This window comes from Solanum stenotomum, chromosome 8, assembly GCF_019186545.1.
Source record: "Solanum stenotomum isolate F172 chromosome 8, ASM1918654v1, whole genome shotgun sequence".
In the NCBI taxonomy this organism is placed as follows: Eukaryota; Viridiplantae; Streptophyta; class Magnoliopsida; order Solanales; family Solanaceae; genus Solanum; species Solanum stenotomum.
The window spans coordinates 17,771,415-17,792,584 of record NC_064289.1 but is presented as its reverse complement, the minus strand read 5'-3'; the positions used below and the strand labels follow the sequence as shown (position 1 = coordinate 17,792,584).

At 33.1% G+C, this 21,170-nt stretch overlaps 2 protein-coding genes across 3 annotated transcripts; both read right to left on the bottom strand.

Annotated features, from left to right (window-relative positions):
• Nucleotides 1–1,047: 1,047 nt before the first annotated feature.
• LOC125874414 (DUF21 domain-containing protein At4g14240-like) lies at nucleotides 1,048–5,555 on the bottom strand. Its single transcript, XM_049555299.1, has 12 exons — nucleotides 5,255–5,555; nucleotides 4,953–5,113; nucleotides 4,751–4,864; nucleotides 4,351–4,434; nucleotides 4,178–4,249; nucleotides 3,731–3,798; nucleotides 2,673–2,760; nucleotides 2,519–2,592; nucleotides 2,064–2,430; nucleotides 1,932–1,978; nucleotides 1,752–1,845; nucleotides 1,048–1,416 (listed from the first exon to the last, which is right to left on the bottom strand). The coding sequence occupies exons 1-12, from the start codon at nucleotides 5,502–5,504 to the stop codon at nucleotides 1,306–1,308; spliced, it is 1,530 nt and encodes a 509-aa protein (XP_049411256.1). The 5' UTR covers nucleotides 5,505–5,555; the 3' UTR covers nucleotides 1,048–1,305.
• Nucleotides 5,556–6,722: 1,167 nt separating this feature from the next.
• Nucleotides 6,723–9,060, bottom strand: LOC125874460 (uncharacterized). 2 transcript variants are annotated; one of them, XM_049555353.1, is made up of 4 exons: nucleotides 8,731–9,060; nucleotides 7,464–7,532; nucleotides 7,143–7,249; nucleotides 6,723–7,066 (listed from the first exon to the last, which is right to left on the bottom strand). In XM_049555353.1, the coding sequence occupies exons 1-4, from the start codon at nucleotides 8,972–8,974 to the stop codon at nucleotides 6,980–6,982; spliced, it is 507 nt and encodes a 168-aa protein (XP_049411310.1). In that variant the 5' UTR covers nucleotides 8,975–9,060; the 3' UTR covers nucleotides 6,723–6,979. The 2 variants fall into 2 exon arrangements, with proteins under 2 accessions (XP_049411310.1, XP_049411309.1); XM_049555352.1 differs by having other exon boundaries at nucleotides 6,723–7,059; nucleotides 8,731–8,994.
• Between the last annotated feature and the right edge of the window lie 12,110 nt (nucleotides 9,061–21,170).

The window sequence follows — 21,170 nt, the reverse complement described above, 5'->3', positions numbered from 1 at the left end:
AACAGTGACAAGTAAAAATAAAATCATTAAAGCTATCTGGGAAAAAAAAAAAAAAATCTTGTATTTCAGTTTTTCTAGCATAAGAGCCATCAAACTCTTTGTGATTTTGAAATTCAGAAATATTTGCTACTTCCTCCACCCATATTACTTGATTATTTTTCTAAAAATAGTTGTCTCCCATTAGTTGTTTATTTTACTAAATCAAGAAAGTATTAATTAATTATTTTCTATATTACCCATACAATTAATTGTTTTTGAAAGTGTTCATATTTGTTTGTAAAATTCCCAAGAAGTTCTTTAAAGTGCGAATTCAGTAAAATTATTTTTTTAGTATAATTTCTTAACATGCGTGTAAAAAGGAAAATAATCAGCTAATATGGGACAAACGAAGTAATTTTCCCCGTTGAAAATTCCTGAAATTCAAAAATGTTCACTGAATTTTTTCCTTCCTGAAAAAAAAGAAGTTAAAGATTTCAAAAGCATCCAAAAATCAGACAATATTTCAAAAGCATTGCATAAACACAGGGTATAATTAAGTCATTATTGTACTTAATTATCAAACACATTATTCACAAACACATTGAGCAATACCAGATTCACTGTTCTGATTCTCTCTCATCTGTCAATTGGTGTTTGAAATAATACCTTAAATCACTAAACAATGTATCCAACTCTGATCTATATTTTTTTCCACCAAAATGTTATGATTGAAAATGATTTATTACTATTCTGATGATTTATAGTACCGTAGTAAAGTAATGTTTTGGGGTCTTTCTCCATATTCACTAAATTCTCTAAAATATTTTAGTTCTCTCCATTAGAACTAGAAAGCACCGTGGGCGGCATTATATCAAGATACAAAACTCGAACTTAACTCAACCCCGAAAGCTATCTAGCTTGGAGGATTGCTCAAGTTCATGTAAACAGAATAGACACTCACTTCATTCCCCAATTAATGTAGGACTCTAACCTTCTCTAACACCCCTTCATTCCCAGGTCCAACTAAGCGTGTACCAGGAGTCCAAGTAAGAATGAATCTACGTTACTGAACAGGGTATTTTAGGAGAATTACAATGATATGAATACAAGTAAAGAGAAGGGTAACTAAGATAACTAGATATCTAAATCTCTAGGTACAAGGAAATGTATCAACTTTATGATTCTCTAACAACAAGAGGTCAAAAGTTTTACACAGAAGAATATGTTGTATATGCACTAACAAAACTATACATCAGGTTGCAGTAAGACTAGTTATTTTCACTCTCAACATCACTGAGACTCTGAGATTACCAAACTACCAACTCTTTATCTCTTCTTCCCAAGAAGAGGCTCTCCGAGATTCCCTTGAGTTCTCCTTGAGATGGAAGTATCCTCGCCTGACTTCTTCGGGTTTTCTCCTTCCTTGCTTTGCACTCCCTGTGGAGTCCAATTAGAAACATCAGTAATTTGTTCTGTAGCAGCTTTTAGTGAACGAAGAAACAGAAAACTCAATTCATTAATGCAGCAAAAAAAATTAAAAAACTCTCCTCTCCCATCACCATTTTAGTACAATCACAATGTAATGATCTAATCTAACTAGGCACTTGAAATCACTAAGTATACCGTTAACTATCAGATGATGCCACACAACAGATCTATTTTCTTGCAACTATGTGTATAGAAATTATTATATTGACATTTTCAAAAATATTTCATTATATATCAATGAATACAGTATAAAACTATAAATTGTGTACACAATGTGCACTTACTGTTCCCTTTTGGGCTGTTAACCTCCGGATTGATGGAGCTCGTGCCACTGATGAAGCTGCTGCTGCTGCTGCTGCTGCCGCAGCCACACATATCCTGTAAATATTTGAAGTTACAATCTGTTCTTCAACAATAGTTACTATATTGAGTGGGTGAAATTAAGTTGTCCAGCTCTCACCCACCTCTTATGTACATCAACATACTCATCAGTTTCATCTACTATTTCCTCCTGCACCAATGATGGTAATTTCCATCTGTTATAGTCAGATATGTAAAAGAGGTAACAACAAACTAGAAGAACCCCCAAAGATCACCTGTAAAAGTTCTTCAAAAACATCTTCCAAAGTAATAATACCTATTACTTCAGCATCCTCAATATCATCTGACGACTCAAGAACTCCATTTGTCACTGCATCAGCAGATGTTGGAGGCGTTACTGCCGGTACTGTACCCTTCTCAATGTCAACAACGACACACTCTGTCTTTTCACCCTTTGTCATCAAATGATGGGTAGTTACATGAGGATTTCCACCATCAACTGTACTATCATCTGATTTCTCTTCCTCAAGTACCAAGGGAGGTTTTTGGTTTTTCCCTTTAAGCTTCACTACTGCAGCCATATGACTGCTACCCTTTTGGAACTCGTTTAGTATATCATATAGTGGCATATCAGCTGGAACTCTTAAAAATTTCATGGAAAACAAGATTTAGAGCTTACTGATCGACACATGCATAGAAGGAAGGAAGTAGAGTAGTAAAAAGTTAATACCGTGGAATTCTGCGGATAGAAACAGCACTCACTGGTGTCTCAGTTTCCGGATGCACGGTAAGAAGACTTTTTACCTAAAATCAAATTGAAACTATCACAATTTCACCGGAGTAGCAAGATTACAAGTGCTCTGAAGGTGAGATCCAAAACTCACCAGTAGAAGTCCAATAATATTCTTTGGACTACCTGAGTAGACTGGAACTCGGCTATGACCCCGAGCAATAATTTTACCCATTGCCTCCCTATAATAGGGGCACAGAAGATCAGTTAGTCAACAACTAAAATTCATCTGGAGAATATTTCCAAGGTTAATATCCAAGAAATAGAGCTTCTTTCAGTTTACATGCATGGTCCATAGAGAAATTGAGAAGCAAAAGAAATTAGAACTAATTATACTAATCAATTATTCATGTATAGTGAGGTAAGCCTTGCCAGGAATCTCACGAATAATAAATGACGGCACAAATATTTGTACTGTATAAGTTCTGTACAGCTCATTTGAAAGAGTTATTTTCTCTCTTTTTTCCTCTTTTTTGTTGGAAAGAGAATTAAAAAATGGTAGTCGTAGACCATAGGTCACGCCTAAGGTTCAATTGGAAAGAGCTAGCCTTTAATTCAAATTTCTTGCAGCCCCATCCAAAGGAACGGGAAAGTCAGGGAAAACATGAAGAGGAAAAGTTAGCCTTGTTAAATAGGTGCAATACATATTAACCATAACATCACAATGCCTGTGGGCTGTCACCATTCAATTTGAGCCATATCACCAACCTGATTCAAACGTGATTATGTTACTGTTCAAAAATTTCATGCGGGACTTCGACAGAATAGTTGTGCCAGCTGAAATATAATTTACCTATAGCTATAGAACTAATAAAAGTCTTTTTACAAGAAATTAGCTGTCAGCTGAACTTTGGCAACCTAGCAAAAAAAATAACATAACTTTTTCATTGATAGGTCAAAGTTAGTACTGAACTACTGATCAATCACTAGATCATCACAAGCTGCAGTCACATTAGAAAAGAAATAAAACAGTTAAAACACTTGTTAGTCCAATACTGTAAGTTAAGTAAAGATGGTGTGCAGATATTTGATAACAGAATCATGCCTCGGAACTAATGACTTCAGGATCAAAGAAGCTTTGCAGGACTTGAAGAACAGAAGACTGGGTTTGAATAATACAAAAGCTTGGAATAATAATGGTACCACACTCACCAGTCCAGCTTTGAATTGACATCCAAAGAAAACGTCGACTCAATGGGTGTCATGGCCTCCTCAGCAGTCTATCAACATCCCAAAAGCCAAACAAAAGAGAGCACAGTCATCACTCTAACATCTCAAGTTTATCAAATTCAAAAAAGAAAAAGATAAGGAGAAAAGAGTCAATTAGTTCTTATCGAGTCAACTTATCCCACAAAAAAAAGGGCCAAGAGTAAGTACAATAGATAGGTCTGCCTTGAACCAAGAATTTCAGGATACTGATAATTCAGGCAAACAATTCTAAATGACAAAAAAAACTTATCTTCTCATGATCTGGTCAATTTTCACATCTACAAAGAATTCAACAAGGAACAACGAATGTTTAAAAACCTAAGCATTATAATTGATAAACCTGGGGTCTGGAGAAGCATGGCAATGATAAGACTGCTTCAGTGTCCGTACCTTCTCAGTTAAATCTAATGCTCCACTTATGATTGTTGTTTCATCATGTGTAAGTTCACCTCCCTTGCCAGCCTGCAGAACTTTCCCATTAAAAGAAGCTAAAGGAATTAGAAGTAATAAACTACTGGCTCTACAGTCTTATCAGTACTGAAAATTAAGGATACAACACTAACCTCTTGACTATGGATAGAAACAAGAGCTTTTAACTGAGCTCGTCTAAATAGTACTTCATGATGTCCTAATACGCAGTCTAGGATCTGAAACGCAGACCATCACAACACAATTTTGTAAGAGCTTAAAAAGAACTTCCATTAGTCAAGAGATGCACAAAAACGAGAAGAACAAAGCTTCTTGGGTTACATAATTATTGATAAACAGATTTCAATTCTTATCAGCTAAGAGTATTCTAAGGCTTCAACAAGAACTCAGAATCCATGATGCTTAAATAACGGCACTCCTTTAAGTGAACAATACATATGTTTAGCATCATTATTGACTTAGCTATCTTTATTTTTGGTACTTAGCATACACGTCCTGCTTTGTCTTTGATTACTTCAAAACTGCAATGATTACCTTCCCTATGGGGTACGCAATTGGGTAGCATATGATCATTAGAACACGAACAAGCCAAACAAAGTTTGCACCCACCGCAAGTCCATACCTGGTACATATTGCTTGAGGAATAACCTGCAAAACCAAAATAGGAGGAAGATAAGATCATCACACAAGGTCTTAAATGTGGAGATCTTAATTGAAGTCAAGTGGTTCAATTTACCTCACCAAATGCCAATACAAAAGTTACAGATAGTATAACGGCCACATATTGATTGAACATTTTGTCCAGGTATAAGGGTAGGGCCTCCATTGCAGCAGCATTACATAGAAGTAAGGTCACAAGAAGCTGGTGTTGCTTCTGAACAACGGGAAGTATTACAGCTGAAAAGGTGAACATTCCATTAAAAGTAGAAGTCATGCTTTGCTACAGATTCTCCCAAAAAGGAAACACACAAATTACTGAAAGCTATTTCTACTTAAGATTCCAGAAACTAATTCACACAAACTGAGCATAGTGCAAACCTGCTTGCTTTTTCTCATCAGGTGTTCCACTTTGCTGAAGGATCTCAAGCTCGACGAGGCCCAAAGACATGAGACCCAATGTCAATCCGGACATAATTCCGGCGAAGAGTACCAAAAAACATGAGAATCCGGCATAGATGAACCATGTTACTGTCCCAAATGCTACTTCTGCTCCAATTGAATTATTATTATTGGGGTCTCTCATTGCCATTCGAACTACTGCCACTGCATTCATCACATGCTGCATCATTTTGTGTTTTTTTGCTACTGATTCTTCAGGTTCAAACTAGAACCTTCTTCTTCTTTTTTTAAGTAATGAAAAAGAAAAACCGGTCCTTTTTCTTGGACTTGCTTTATTTTATTTTTTGGATTTGAGTTGCTATTTTGGTACAGTACGGTGGTTCTTCGCCCTACGGAAGGAAGGCATGTGATTACCCAAAACGGAAAATTTTATACCTCTTTCAATTGTCATGATTTTTTTTTTTAAGAGTTAGATTATAAAAAAAATTGATAACATTTTACTATGTATTTTTTCATCATATTGATATGTAAAATATTGTAATTTATAGTAATTTTTGTATAGTTTTTAAATATTTAAATTTTTTGTTTAAAATATCAAAAATCCAATTTAACTTTCGAAAAACACAATATGACAATTAAAAGTGAACGGAAAAAGTACTTTCCTTCCATTTCAATTTGTTTGACCCTCTCCTCTAGAATTTAAGATCACAAGATAAAATAATAATTTTATGCTTGACATATTTTTAATTTAAAATTATAAGATTCAAAAAAAGTTAAAGATAATATAAGTTGAAGTGAATAATTTTTTAAAGATAGTGAATGAGACAGTGGACAAATAATATGATTGGGGGAATTTTAATCAAACCAAATGTTTTTCTTTTATATAGTTACCACTTTACCATTGATATGTTGTGTAGTTTTGCCGTATGACAGAAGTAAAAGTCTAATATTTTTAAAACAAATTAATGGATGATAAAAAATAATAATAACCGTATTAATCATCGAGGTGCAATATCAGATAATCCTAACACCCTAGATTATCATAAAATATAATTAAAGTTTCTATGAACCGACTCAAACACGTCAATTATCCTTAAAAAAAAAACAAATGTAACTTATTAAGTCTTTATAATTGTGTCAACCTCCTAAACTCAAATCTTTTTCACTTCTTTTAATGGCCACCTAGTAGATGTGATGTAAATCACCCTTTGAAAGTTTGACAATCTTCTAAAGTTTAAAAATAATTGCTTAACTTGTAAGCGCGTATGGCTATGCATTCAGCCACACCACAATGACCCCGAAGCGATCTTTATTGACTTTGCTTCTGCTAAAAGATGATGTGCAAGAAGTCTCCTTGACTCTTAAATCGTGATCTAACCTTGGACTAGCTTTTATGATCCACTTGTTAACTCCTACAGATAGTTAAAATACAACAGTACATCAGAAGTTCTGAACTGTTTTTTTTGCTTTTTTGTGTTCAAAATCTGCGGCCCTTATAAATTGTCAAAAGATACAGAAGTTAAAGCGTATACATATGCACAACACAAACTAAAGTCTACATAGCAATCATAGCCTAGTTCAGCTATAGCATCGAATAGCTCCTTTTGATCGTCAACAAGGTTTGCTTGAGTGCTGCTGAATCATGGATCCTTTGTTGATGTTACATGGTCTGCTAATGCGAGCCAGAAGCTAGATCAGGGTTGACTAAAACTTGTAAGGCGTTGTCTTGACGTTTGGCTTGCAAGATCCAGGCTTTGCCATTTGAACCTGTATAAACCTGCCATCTAAGAACTTGACAGCGAAGAGATTATCAGATGTGGATGTAGAGGTAGATCCAAACCAGGAGATATACGTATAGAAATGCTACCTTTCCATTCATCTCTTGGACAGCAGATTGTGCAGATTCATTATCAGGAAACCAGATATATGCAAACCCCAACGACTCCTTACTTTTCTTATCAGTTATGATCTTGACTGCAACACATGGAGGGGAAAAAGTGCGACTTTAGCATAAATGATGCATACTCCAACGGTTGCTGAGTTTCTTACAATTATGATTTGATTGCAACAAAGGGAGGAAAGAAATCGTTGGAATCAACAGGAGTTCTTATAACATAATATGATTTTCAATCAAGAAAATGGCAAAGACAAAAATGTACATAGAAATTTCTTGATAAAGAATATGCACCTCGACTGACATCTCCAAATTGTGAAAACACCACCTTCAATCTTCCCTCCGGTGTTGACTTTGCTAGTCCTGCATCAATTAAATTCTGGAATGTAATACCCAAACAAGGAGGAGAATCATCGTCTAAGGCTTGGAAAATCACAAAAATTGTCAAAAGTTCCTGATCCGTTTGCTGTTCACTGCTCGGACCAAGCTTTAAGCTAAAGGAGAAGACTAATAAACCACATAATTGATACATCATGATAGTATCTCTCTCATTTTCTTTCAATCAAAGAGAAATTGGAGGTTCAGACTTGAGATTATAAAATAATATAACAACCTTCATCAAACATAATGATCTCTTCAATACCCTTTTATTTGCATAAAACCTTTGTGCAGCTCAACAGAACATCCTTTTATAAAGCTCCATTGCCACACAAATCCACCAAAAATAAAGGGGGTTCGTAGTATGACAGAAAAATTTTCTGAAAACATTTTCCAGAAGAAACTTAGTGTCACTATCCAACACTCTAAAATTTAGAAACTATTCCAAACAGATTATCAGGGAAAAACACAAGCTAAGAAAGTTGGTTTTTTCCCTTTTAGTAATTTTTTGGTGTTTAGTTGCCAGAAAAAATGGCGTTCTCTGAAAAATATTTCCCTTCGTACTAAATACCCCCTAAATGTAAATCGTCATAGTCTCGTAGACATTCTAAAGACATGCTTGACCAAGTCTTCTCTCCTTTTATGAGCTGTCATTAATCGGCTCCAAAAACAACTGAAGGGTGTATTTCACATGCCATGTACCATCATAATTACAGAATTGGAAATGATGGCACCGACTATACAAAATATTCAAGCATTCATTCACTATATCCACAATTACATAGTGCTTTCACCTCTTCAAAAGCTAATTACAACATGCATACATAAAAAGTAAAGAGAAGATAACAAATTTTCCCGACTAATGAAAAATATAAGGTTTAAGGGTGTGTTCAGTACAGAGAAATACATTTTCCCTATGTTCGTTGGTCAAATTTCCGGTAGGAAAATAAGTTCGTTAGAAATGAGAAAATTTAAATGAATGCATATAAAACAAGTTCCACAAGCGGCATTTCTCGGAAAATAAAACATTTTCCTTCGCATCAAACACATCTAAGTCTTCCTTATAATATTACTTTTAACTATTCTTTCTGCAATCGACATAATATACCTTTAATCATCCCCTCATTGCACAAAGTTATAGAAATCGAACATAAAATCGATTGTAGGGACTATCTCACTGTACCTTTGAGGAATATAATTGTAGTATAATTATCATCATCATTGTGTTGCTCAACTGATGAACCCGAGCACTTGGGGAAGTGAGGTTTCTTCTGAGACAGGTCAGTTAAATTACTCTGCTTAAAACTAAAAATTGGTAGATGAGAAAATTGGGGTTTGAAAACTGAGACATGTCGAATTGCAGATGATGTAAACGATGGGGAAGATGAAATTAAGGAAATATTACAGGGTGAGCAAAACAGAGCCATTGCAAAACCCTAAATTGAATTTGGGGGTTCCAAAGGAAGGCAAACATAGTGGTAAAAGGGCTGATCCGATTGAATATGGGTGGGTCAAAAATAAGTCCGATTTCATATTTAACATTAATAAAAAATGAGTTGCTCATTCAAAAATATGTTCTATCGGATAAGAAAAAGATTTACGTACACTATGCATATTATATACTATCATTTTTAAAAAAAATTATTTATAAAACTATACTAACATTTTTTTAATATATATATAAATATATTTCTTTATGATATTTTTAAATTTTGAATTCTTTTTCTATCATCCATAAAGAACCTTTCGTTTGTTATGCCAATAAAAGTTAAGTTGTATAGCTTTCATCCTTTTGTAATAATTTTTTATCAATTTTTTTAGCTTGGTGTTCTAATAGACATGTTAAAAGAATATTGATCTTAAATGTTTTTATAATGTTTTCAAAGATGGCTTGGTTAAAAATAATTATAACTTGAGCATGTGATTTTTGAACACGAATTTAATTTTCTTCTTAAATCTTTCTTTAATTTGTCGACATTTTGTGTCTTTTTTATGAGACTCATATTTTTTTTATTTTTCACATTTACACCACAGTTTGATCAGGTGTCTCTTTATTACAATAAATATTCAATCAATAATTATTAGGTATTTATTTGCAATACAAATATTGAATAAGTGTTTTTGTTGACAATCGTCACCTAAATCTCTTGGTCGTGTAATTTTTTTTAATTCAAGTTCAACTCTTCTCTTCAATTTTTCTATTGATAACATGTGTTTCTTTGATGAGAGCCACATTTTTTTGTTATGAAAGTATTTTCTTGAAAATTATGTTTTGTTGGAAAAAATATAATATCTCAAAAATATAACTATATTTTTCGTAAGAGTGATTTAAACTTAATTCTTGAAAAGCCTTAATGGTCAATTATTAGGAAATATTCCAACATTAATTTTGAAAGGCAATTAAAGCAATTCTTCATAACCATTAAATCTGAAATTTACTAACCTTTTTATGAAATTACAATGGTTGACCCACCTATAAACTTTCTGATACCTCTATATACATCTCTTTTCCTATTGCAGTGAAGTACTTTTAAATCTTCACAATATACATTAGAGTATATATTTATAATTTCTTCTCTTTGTTATGTTGTTAGGTTATCTTTGTAAATTCTTCGTCAGTTTATATGCTCATAGTTCTATATTAGAAGAGCTTACCATGAGTTATCACACTTATATTAGGTGAAATATCCTAAAAGACAATGCCTTCGAACACGTTTCAAGCTGTAAAAAATCCCTACATCATGAATTCATGATAAAGTATTTTCCGTAAATTTTTCAACATGCCTAAGTTCAACTTGATGCTCATGATTTTATTAATTTGCCGTAAATACAAAATATTTACGTCCCTCTTATGTTTACGAATAAATCCAACATTCACCTTCCACAAAAATACAATTGAATGCAGTAAATGACCAAAATGTCCTCAACCATCTCCTATTATAAATTCGTTACACCTTGTCTTTCTTCTTCCCATTCCTCAAAACATGACTTAGACTGTAAATATTTACTCTTTTTTTCTCTTCTAGTTTTGGAAATGTTGGGTGTTTAATTTTAGCAGCTCCATTCTGTCACCACCAAAAGAGCTGGTGGCAGCAGGAAGCCGAACCCCGTCACCTAAGTTAATTACTATTGTATAATTAACTTACAAATTGTCTTGCTAACCATTGATTCTTTAGTGTTGATGTTAGGCAAGTTAGTCGTAAAGCAACTTGTATGTACCTTGGCTTTAATATAATTTCGGCCACTTTTAGGAGTTTTGCCTATGAAAAATTGAAATTAACGCATACGAATTAGATAAAATTCACTAATTTTTAATTCAGATCTTATAATTAAAAGATTTACCTAATATATATAACAGTAAGAATTTTTTTTAATAAATAACATATTTAAGAGATGTTATTACTAGTTCTACTAGAAATTCTTAATTTTCTATATATAACATTAGATTTCTCATAATATCTAATTTAGCACTCAACCGCTAATAAACGAAGTATTATAATTCATGATCATAAACTTGAAATTTTGGATCTGTCTCTGAATAATATGGCTATCGTTGCGAAAATGTCAGGTCATTTGCTGTTAAGGATGAAATATTTTGCTTAATTGAGGGATGTCTTGACAACTTACGGAGTTTAAGGCAAGAATATGGGCTGGCCAAGACTGCAAATGAGGTGAATATGATGATTGAATCATACAAAGCTCTTCGTGATCGAGCACCTTACCCTCCAAGCCATGTTATTAGAGCCTGTTTGGATGGACTTTTAAGCTGGTCAAACCGACTTAAAAGTCAGTTTTTGACTTATTAGAGTGTTTGGTAATTATCAAAGTGACTTATTTTAAGTAAAAAATGACTTACTTTAAGCCAAAAGTTAAAAGTTGATGATGCCAATTTGCTTAAAGGTGCTTGTGGCAAGTCACTTGCTTCTTTCCCATTCACAAATTAAATTAAATCTTGTGCTTCATATTTATTTGGTCCATCAGGTGAGATTACACACTGAGCTTGATATTTATTTTATTCTTAGAGTCGTCACGCCCAATTGAACATGTCACTACATTAATTCCGACTCTGCCTCTATTTTGAAGGTCATAGCAGTACATGAGTTTTCAATAATTTTACCTATGTGGGACATGTTTTAATTTGACAAAGACATGTGAAGTATTAATATTCAGTAACGTGACAAAGAGATGGATCACGGAGCTTGGTTCAAATTTTGTACTTCGTATCGTATAATTTGTAGTTTATGAAAGTTACCTATGCGTGTTGTTGGTTGAGATGGATATGATTGTTTTATTTTCTTAAATCAAAGATTTTGGGTTTGAGCGCTAGAAATTAATGGAAGGATTTGTGATGAGGGAGTACTATTCTCTTCAAATGAGTCTTACATCAATTTAAATTAATCAGGACCTCGCTACAGGTACCAAAAATCGAATGAGAAAATCAGAAAATATATAATATATGAAATTTAAAAGGACTTGCTTAAATTTTATTTATATATCAAAAATAATTTTATTTATATACCGAAAATAAGTCTCGTAAAAATTTTATATTCTGTAATTTAATCTTTAGTAGATCGATTAGTTGGCTACTTGAACTTTTGATGAGAACAATTAAATATAATTGGCGTTAAGCAAGTTATCCTTAAAAAAATCAGGAAAGAAAGAGACTGAACAATTGAGATCTTGAGTGAGTTTGGAGACAGATAGAAGAATATTTTTGAACTTTGGTATGACTAATACATTGTCAACATTGTCATGTTCTGTGATATTGCAAGACCCTGTATGAGTAACAATAGTTGTGTCTCCATTAGGTAAATAGACTTGATTACAGTTGTTAAGAGGTATGGACTTCTTTTGTACTAACATATCAGACTTATAGGTCATATGGTTGGTGGCTCCAGAGTCTACAATCCAATCATGTGTTCCTACTGTGAGTTTGAAACTATTATCTGCAGTGTTGGAGCTTTGTATTGAGTTAACACTGCCATTGATTGGGCGCTGTGTGCTAGTACCCATATCTTGTGTTCCCTGCATATTAGTTTTTCCAAGCATATGCAAGATTTGATTGTATTGTTCATGTATAACCTACATACCTTTGTTATAGTCCACATTTCTTGAGAAGTGATTGGCCTGTTCTTGAGTCTTCACAGGACTATTTACCACATTATTAGATGCAGTATATGTATTACCTCCTCTCTCAGAATAATAATTCCCTTTATCTGAGTTGTTGACCTGATTCTCTCTTCTCCTCCTCTCAAAATCAGAAGGATAGCCCACCAAACGAAAACAAATAGCCTTAGAGTGACCCTTACGTTTGCAGTGATCACAAGTAACGTTTGCATCCTAACTATAAGGAGAATAAGGTCTCTTATGCTTATTCACAAGATTTGTACCAGATCTAATCGACACTAAAGCATCCATATCAAGTTGACCCCCAGATTTGTGAGTTTGAGAGATGGACCTTTGACTCTCTCGTTTAATTAACATAGAGTAAGCTTTGTTTAATGAAGGCAAAGGAATCATCATAAGAATTTGACCTCTTGCCTGTTCATATGTCTCATTAAGCCCCATAAGAAATTGCAGTAACTTCTGATTTTGAACAAACAGAATGAAATCTCTTGATTTCTCACAAGTACAACTAGGTACAAGAGTAATACTATCAAATTCAAACCAGAGATCTCTCAATCGAGCAAAGTAAATTGAAATTGAGTTTGTACCTTGACTGATTGACGCAATTTTTTTGTGGAGCTGAAATATTCGTGAACCATCAACTTTATCATATCTCTCATTGAGATACTCCAAACAGCAGCTGTGTTTGCTGAGTATACAATTCCTCCAAGAAGTTCCTTAGATACACAGTTCATGATCCAAGAAAGTACAATTGCATTGCACCGTTCCCATAAAGCTGTTAGATTAGGGCCAAAACCTTCCTTCAGGCAAGTGCCGTCTATGAATCCAAGCTTATTTCGACCTAGAATCACGATTCTCATTGCACGACTCCAAACAGAAAAGTTTTCTGCCCCTGTCTGTTGATTCGAGATCAACATCGCACCAGAATTATCAATGGTGCTAAGAAACAGAGGATGATTATGACTAAGCTTCTCTGGCAATTCATTATCGACGGTTGCCATGGCTAATTCGATCACTCAATTCAAAGATCTATAGCTCTGATACCATGATAGATTTCACCATTGAAGGATATTTCTATTCAAGCTAAGAGAGAAAAAGATGAAGTGTATTAAGCACAATTTTCATTCAACCTGAACTACCTTTAGCTATCACCATACATGTGTTTATATACACTATTCCGTAACCAACTTTCTAACAATTTCTACAACTTACAAATTAATACATCTAACTTTCATTAATTACAACTTAATCTCAATATTAGCTAAGTCACCCTTTCTCTAATATTTTGACATGACAAATTATCTAATTTTCACACCACAAATTATTCATATATCATACCATTCAACAGTTCCTGAAGTTGAATAATATAGACCATATTTCAAACTTCTTTTTTACACAGAAATTTTATTGTACTAATTATTGTACCAAATCAATTTATAAATCTCATTTTAAATGATTATTTATATAAAATTTTGATACTAAGAAGCAATAGAACAAAATAAGTTCATATACATATTCTTCGAAACCATAAATTATACCTAATTCTTTATACGTAAATGATTTTTATGGTAAAATACATACAAAAACCATAGCGACAAGTATTAAATATTAATTAATAGTCAAAAAACTAAATACACATATTCTAATAAAATAGAAAGATCGAAAAAAAAACTCAATTGTTTGTCAAAAACAACTAAATGGAACAAGTATAAATCCGTCAACATAATAAATTAAGCTCGTACAGAATATTTAGCACATGTCTTCTTACTGTGCGGCATGTAATCAACATATATACCTGTTTTCATACAAAATTTTTAATGTCAGGACGGTAGAAAACATTGCAAAAATCAACAAACTTATTTAAAAACCCATAAAAATAACTGATTCAATAGTAAACAAAATACATATTATCAAAAAATTAAAAGAATTCTCCTTCAATTTGGAAGAACATATTAATGATTTAAAAAAAAAATAGAACTGAAAATCTATATCTAAGTTTCAGAAAACATATCAATGGAACAAGCAGTAAGAAGAATCCGTTTTCATTGATAAAAAGAATCAACATCCATTACAAAAAGAAGAATTAACAAACAAAAAAACAGTAAATCGCTACTCAAAATTCATTTAGTTGTCGCACTTCCAAAAAAAAATTAAAATATCCGTGTTGAATCAAATAATGAATGCACATGCATTACCTTTCATGATCTAATGAACAAAAAATAAAAGAATGAAGCAAATAGCAAAAAAAAAAAAAAAAGATTGAGAGGTAATTAAGGGATTCATATATTGTGACAATTACAAAAAGCTATATTTATGGAATGAATATTTTCTCTTTTAATTTCGATATTTATTTAGTACATTATATTTTTCCAATTATACAATTTTTTTAGAAACCAGTATGAAACTATCCTTTATAGAGAAACCATTTTTTATACATAAATGAAACCATCTTCGAAAAATGACATTAGTAGTTAAATCATTCTTCCCACTTTATAAAAACAAATAGTATGTAAATAAAAAGGAAACTGCGCAAAAAACACGAAATCGACATATCCCTTTAAAATCTATAAAAATGATTTTGTATAAAAAACGAAAATGTACTGAACACCTATCAATATAAAACGAAACTAAGCAGTATTAAAAAAGATTCAAACCTGTTGAATCCCAACGTTTAAACATCCTCAAACGTAAAAATAATAGAAAATACAAACCTTTTGAATCTCAACAACCTCCGTGTTGAATCAAAATTGAGCACAAACCACTTTCCATGTTGCTTGAAATTTTTTTTGCAACAAATCGCAAAAAGTAAATAAGAAAAAAATACAAAAAATGAAGTATTATTAAAGAATCTTTAAACCAATTGGAGAAATTTAAGCGTCCCATTTTCAGAATCAGTTATAATCCCTTAAAATATGGAAAACAGTATCGTAAATATCAATTACCTGATTATATATTAATTAGTTTTTTATTTAATATTAAATACATATTTTAATAGTTGTTAATTGTGGTTAGAATTATACATATTGAAATCTAGAAACTCCTGTTATAACTAATAATAAGTAATCTTAAATATGTCATTTATTAATTTTTTCCAAAACAATATATGGTAGGTAGAGAGTAATTTAGATGGTCTGGCCACTTTTTATTGCATCTAATTGGTGCCCTAATATCGAGGTCTTTGTTGCTTGACTGTGTGAACCAAATCAGGTCTTGTTTTTAACATTTTCGTTGTTAACATCCCATCGAGTTTGCTAGTTAAGGGTGAAAGGGATTTAGGAATGAATAGAAGGCAAAGTCCTTACGAAGAATTCCAGGTAACTTTCTGTATTACTTAAGGTTACAGATGACGCTTTGTTGTGGCATTTTAATATTATTATATCTTTTAATATTATTATACTTTGCAAATGCCATTTTCTTTCTGCCTAATAACACATTAGTTGCGTTACTACCGTTTGGCAGTTGATGACATTTGATGTCATCTTTATTATCATGTGTCAAACGTATAGTGAATGTGTAATGGTACTTGTCCGTTGGGTTTCTTGGCAGAATGAGTAGTGGTCAACTATGTCCATTACTTCTCCATTATCTCACTCTTTATTCCTCCATTATTCTTTGTAACCTATGTAACATATGTAACCTCTAGGTCATTTATCTTCACTATTTACTATACCATTATCTTCCTATTCATTGCTAGGAAGACTTCTTCTAGTATAAATAGTGGTGGTCTTCATTTGGTTTGATACACACAATATACAACACACAAGAAAAATATAGAGTGAAAGAGTTAGTCAAAAAAGAGAGTTCTTATTAGTTGAAGGGAGGTGTTCTTTTTTGTGGAGCTTTGGGCTCAACTCTTGTCCAGAGTTGTTGAGTCATATTTTGTGGTTAGGCTGTTGTATCCTGGAGGGGACAAGTCAAGAAGGACTACTGCTGGACCGGTGAAAACATTTGTTGCAGTGGGCTTGAATCTCCTTAAAGAGAGCGAGATATCCGCGCCTCAGCCTGAAGAGATTTATGACCAGAAGACGGCATTCTAAGGCTATATAGAGCTATCCAGCCCTATATTATTCTTAAGACTTTGTTGGACTTTTCGCTAAGAAAGCAAAACAGGAAGCGGCGATAGCAAACATTACCCTCACTCAGAACAATATGCTCTTATTTTCAATTGTAATCTTGTATTTTTGTTATCTTGTAAGTTTTTCACTAACAATTTTAAGGAGATTCAAAAATGGCTACAATTGAAAAAACCGCGGATGTCAAGATGGGAGACCTTAACAAGCCATTTCGGTTCAATGGTAACCATTTCAAAAGATGGAAGGGTAAAGTACTTTTATACTTAAGTCTTCTCAATGTCTCTTATGTGTTAACTGAGAAGAATCCTAATAAATTTGATGATACTTCTATGGATGATGATGAACTTATTTCTCATCATGAGAAAGTGGAAAAGTACGATGGTGATTCCTATAAGTGTCGGTATTATCTTCTTAATTGTCTATCTGATAATTTTTATGATTATTATGATAGAACTTACTCTAGTGCAAAGAAATTTTGGAAAGCATTGCAGAGTAAGTATAATACCGAAGAGGCGGGAGCAAAAAAATATGCGGCTAGTAGATTTTTTCGTTTCCAAATGGTGGACAACAAATCAGTGGTAGACCAAGCTCAAGACTTTATAATGATTGTTGGAGAGCTAAGGTCCGAGGAGGTAAAAATTGGAGATAACCTTATTGTTTGTGGCATAGTAGATAAACTTCCACCTTCTTGGAAGGAATTTCAAAAAACTATGAGCCACAAACAAAAGGAAACCTCCCTTGAAACCTTGATAATGAAAATCCGCATGGAAGAAGAGGCTAGGGGCCAAGATGCACTTTTACAAACAGAAGAGAGAAACATCACAACGAAGGTAAGTTTAATTACTTCAAATAATGCTACTCCTGAAACTCACAAAAATACTTCTTTGAAGCCTAAGAAGAAAAATTCAAGAAAAATAATGGTAAACCTCCCAAGAAAAATATTGGTGAAAATATCCAAGCACAAAATCAACAAGTTCAAGACAAGGGACCATGCTTTGTTTGTGACAAGAGTGGGCATATTGCTCGATTTTGCAGATTTCGGAAACGTGGTCCTAACCCTCAGGCAAACGTTACTGAAGAACCTTTTGTGGCGGTGATTATCGACATAAACATGGTTGAGAATGTTGATGGATGGTGGGATGATTCTAGTGCAAACCGTCATGTCTGTTATGACAAAGATTGGTTTAAGAAATATACTCATTTTGAGGAGCCCAAAACCATCATGTTTGGTGATGCTCACACTACTCAAGTGCTTAGAAAAGGAGATGTCGAATTGTGTTTTACTTCTGGAAGGGTATTAACTTTGAAAGATGTACTCTATACTCCTTCCATGAGAAAAAAATTGATGTCTAGTTTTCTTCTTAATAAAGCAGGTTTTAAACAGATTATTGAATCTAATCAATATGTAATAGTGAAGAAGGGTATTTTTGTGGGGAAGGGGTATGCTTGTGATGCAATGTTTAAACTGAATGTTGAAATGAATAAAGTTTCTACTTCTGTTTATATGCTTTCTTCTACCAACTTTTGGCATGAGTAGTTTAGAATTAATTCCAATGATTAAAAAGAATTTTGAAAAGTGTGAGGCTTGTAGTAAAGCCAAAATCACTAAAAGGCCTCATTTTCAAGTTGAAATAAAAACTGATTTGTTAGAATTAGTTCATACTGATATTTGTGAACTTGGTGGAATTTTAACTCGTAGAGGTAATAGATATTTTATCACTTTCATTGATGATTTTTCTAAGTTTACATGTGTTTACTTGATGAAAAATAAAAGTGATGCTTTTGAAAATTTCAAAACTTATCTCGATGAGTTTGAAAATCAGTTTGGAAGAAAAATAAAAAGAATTAGAAGTGATAGAGGCCGTGAATATGAGTCAAATGAGTTTAATTATTTTGTTAGATCATTGGGAATAATTCATGAAACTACTCCTCCTTACTCTCCTTCATCTAATGGAGTAGCAGAAAGGAAAAATAGAACTTTGGTTGAATTGACTAATGTCATGCTTATTGAGTCACATGCACCTTTAAATTTTTGGGGTGAACCTATTTTAACTGCTTGTTATGTGTTGAATTGAGTGCCTCATAAAAAATCTAAATTGACACCTTTTGAATTATGGAAAGGTTACAAGCCAAGTTTGGGATATCTAAGAGTTTGGAGTTGTCTAGCCTTTGTGAGGCTAATGGATCCCAAGATTACAAAATTGGGTAAGAAAGTTACTACTTGTGCTTTTCTTGGTTATGCTTCAAATAGTGCAGCCTATAGATTTTTTAATCTTGAAGATAATATTGTGATAGAATCAGGTAATGCTATTTTTCATGAAAATAAGTTTCCTTTTGATTCTAAAAATAGTGGGGGTCAAAAGATTGAACAAAATATTTTGTCATTACCTAGTTCTTCTACTTCTACTTTAAAAAATAAAGAAATTGATGATTTTGAGTTAAGAAGAAGTAAAAGAACTAGAGTAGAAAAAGATTTTGGTCTTGATTTTTTATGTGTTTAATGTTGGAGATGACCCTCTCACTTTGAAAGAAGCATTATCTTCACATGATTCTATATTTTGGAAAGAGGCTGTAAATGATGGCCTAGAATTTTTTGATACTTTTTCACCGGTAACAAGAATTACATCCATAAGACTTTTAATTGTTATGGCTGCAATTTTTGATTTGCAAATTCATCAAATGGATGTAAAAACTGTTTTTTTAAATGGAGACCTAAATAAGGAAATTTATATGGATCAACCCGAGTCTTTTGTTGAAGCAGGCCAAGAAAGCAAAGTATGTAAACTTACTAAATCCCTATATGGCTTGAAACATGCACCTAAGCAATGGCATGAAAAGTTTGATTCTTGCATGATTGAAAATGGTTTTAAAACAAATGAGTGTGATAAGTGTATATATCATAAGTCTTGGAATAATTCACATGTGATTATTTGCCTATATGTTGATGATTTATTGATTTTTGGCTCTAACATGAATGTTATTGATGAAGCTAAAGATATTCTTAGAAGCCATTTTGATATGAAAGATCTTGGTGAGGCAAATTTTATTCTTGGAATAAAAATAACAAGAACATATGATAGAATTTTCCTTGACCAGTCACATTATGTTGAGAAAATTTTGAAAAAATATAACTTTCTTGATTGCAAGCATGTTGCTACTCCTTTTGATTCAAGTGTTCACTTATTTCCTGTTGAAAGTGAAAATGATGTAATACATCAAAAGGAATATGCTAGCATAATCAGAAGTTTGAGATATGTGACTGATTGTACTAGGCCTGATATTGCATATGCAGTAGGAATACTTTGCAGGTTTACAAGCAAGCTAGGTAATGAACATTGGCATGCTGTAACAAGAGTTATGAGATATTTAATTGAAACAAAAAATTGTGGTTTGTTCTATAAAAAATATCATGTTGTACTTGAAGGCTTTTGTGATGCAGATTGGAACACTTTATCAGGTGATTCATGTTCTACCACTGGTTATGTCTTTACTTTAGGTGGTGGTGCTGTTTGTTGGAGATCAAGAAAGCAAACTATAATTGCTAACTCTACCATGGAGACTGAACTAATTGCTTTAGCTTCAGCTAGTGAGGAAGCGAATTGGTTAAGAGATTTATTATTTCAAATACCTTATTTTAAAAAACCAATTCCTCCTATTTTAATTCATTGTGATAGCACCGCTGCGATTGATAGAGTTCAAAACCGTTACTACAACGGTAAATCCAGACCTATAAGGAGGAAACACAGTAATGTAAGATCATATTTGACAAATGGTACCATTAATGTTGATTATGTCAAATCTTGTGATAATCTTGCAGATCCTCTTACTAAGGCTTTAACAAGAGAAAAGGTCTGGAGCACATCGAGGGGGATGGGATTGAATCCTATAAATCATTGAGTCATATATGAGGAAACCCAACCTGGGGACTAGAGATCCTATAACCAGGTTCAAAGGGAAAAACTGATCATATGATGACTTGTTGTGAAAAATGCACTATCTTTTTATTCCCTCCCTATGATGTGAGTGCATTGTTTCCTGTAGTGATTTGTGAAAGTTGAGTTGACAAAACTCTTAATGAATATCTGTAGCCCGTATGGGTGGAGTGTTAAGCTTACAGGAGCACTCTCGACAGATTTCACCTATGTGATGTGTGGAAGTAGGTCGCTTCCTATGAGAGTTTGGCTTATTCTCAAAAGCACTTATGAAATCGGGATAGCACATGGCCATAACATGCTGGCTTTAAAGCTCATGTCAACACTATGATTATTATGTGTGAGCAGCGATATTTTATTTCCCTTAAGCAATCATAGTTCAAGTCTGAGACCACTACGACACTGGAGTAAAAGTTATTGTTTCACTAAGTGGAGGTTCAATGCTGAGCATACCTTCATTATGCATAGTAGTCTTCCTTCAGCTGATAGAC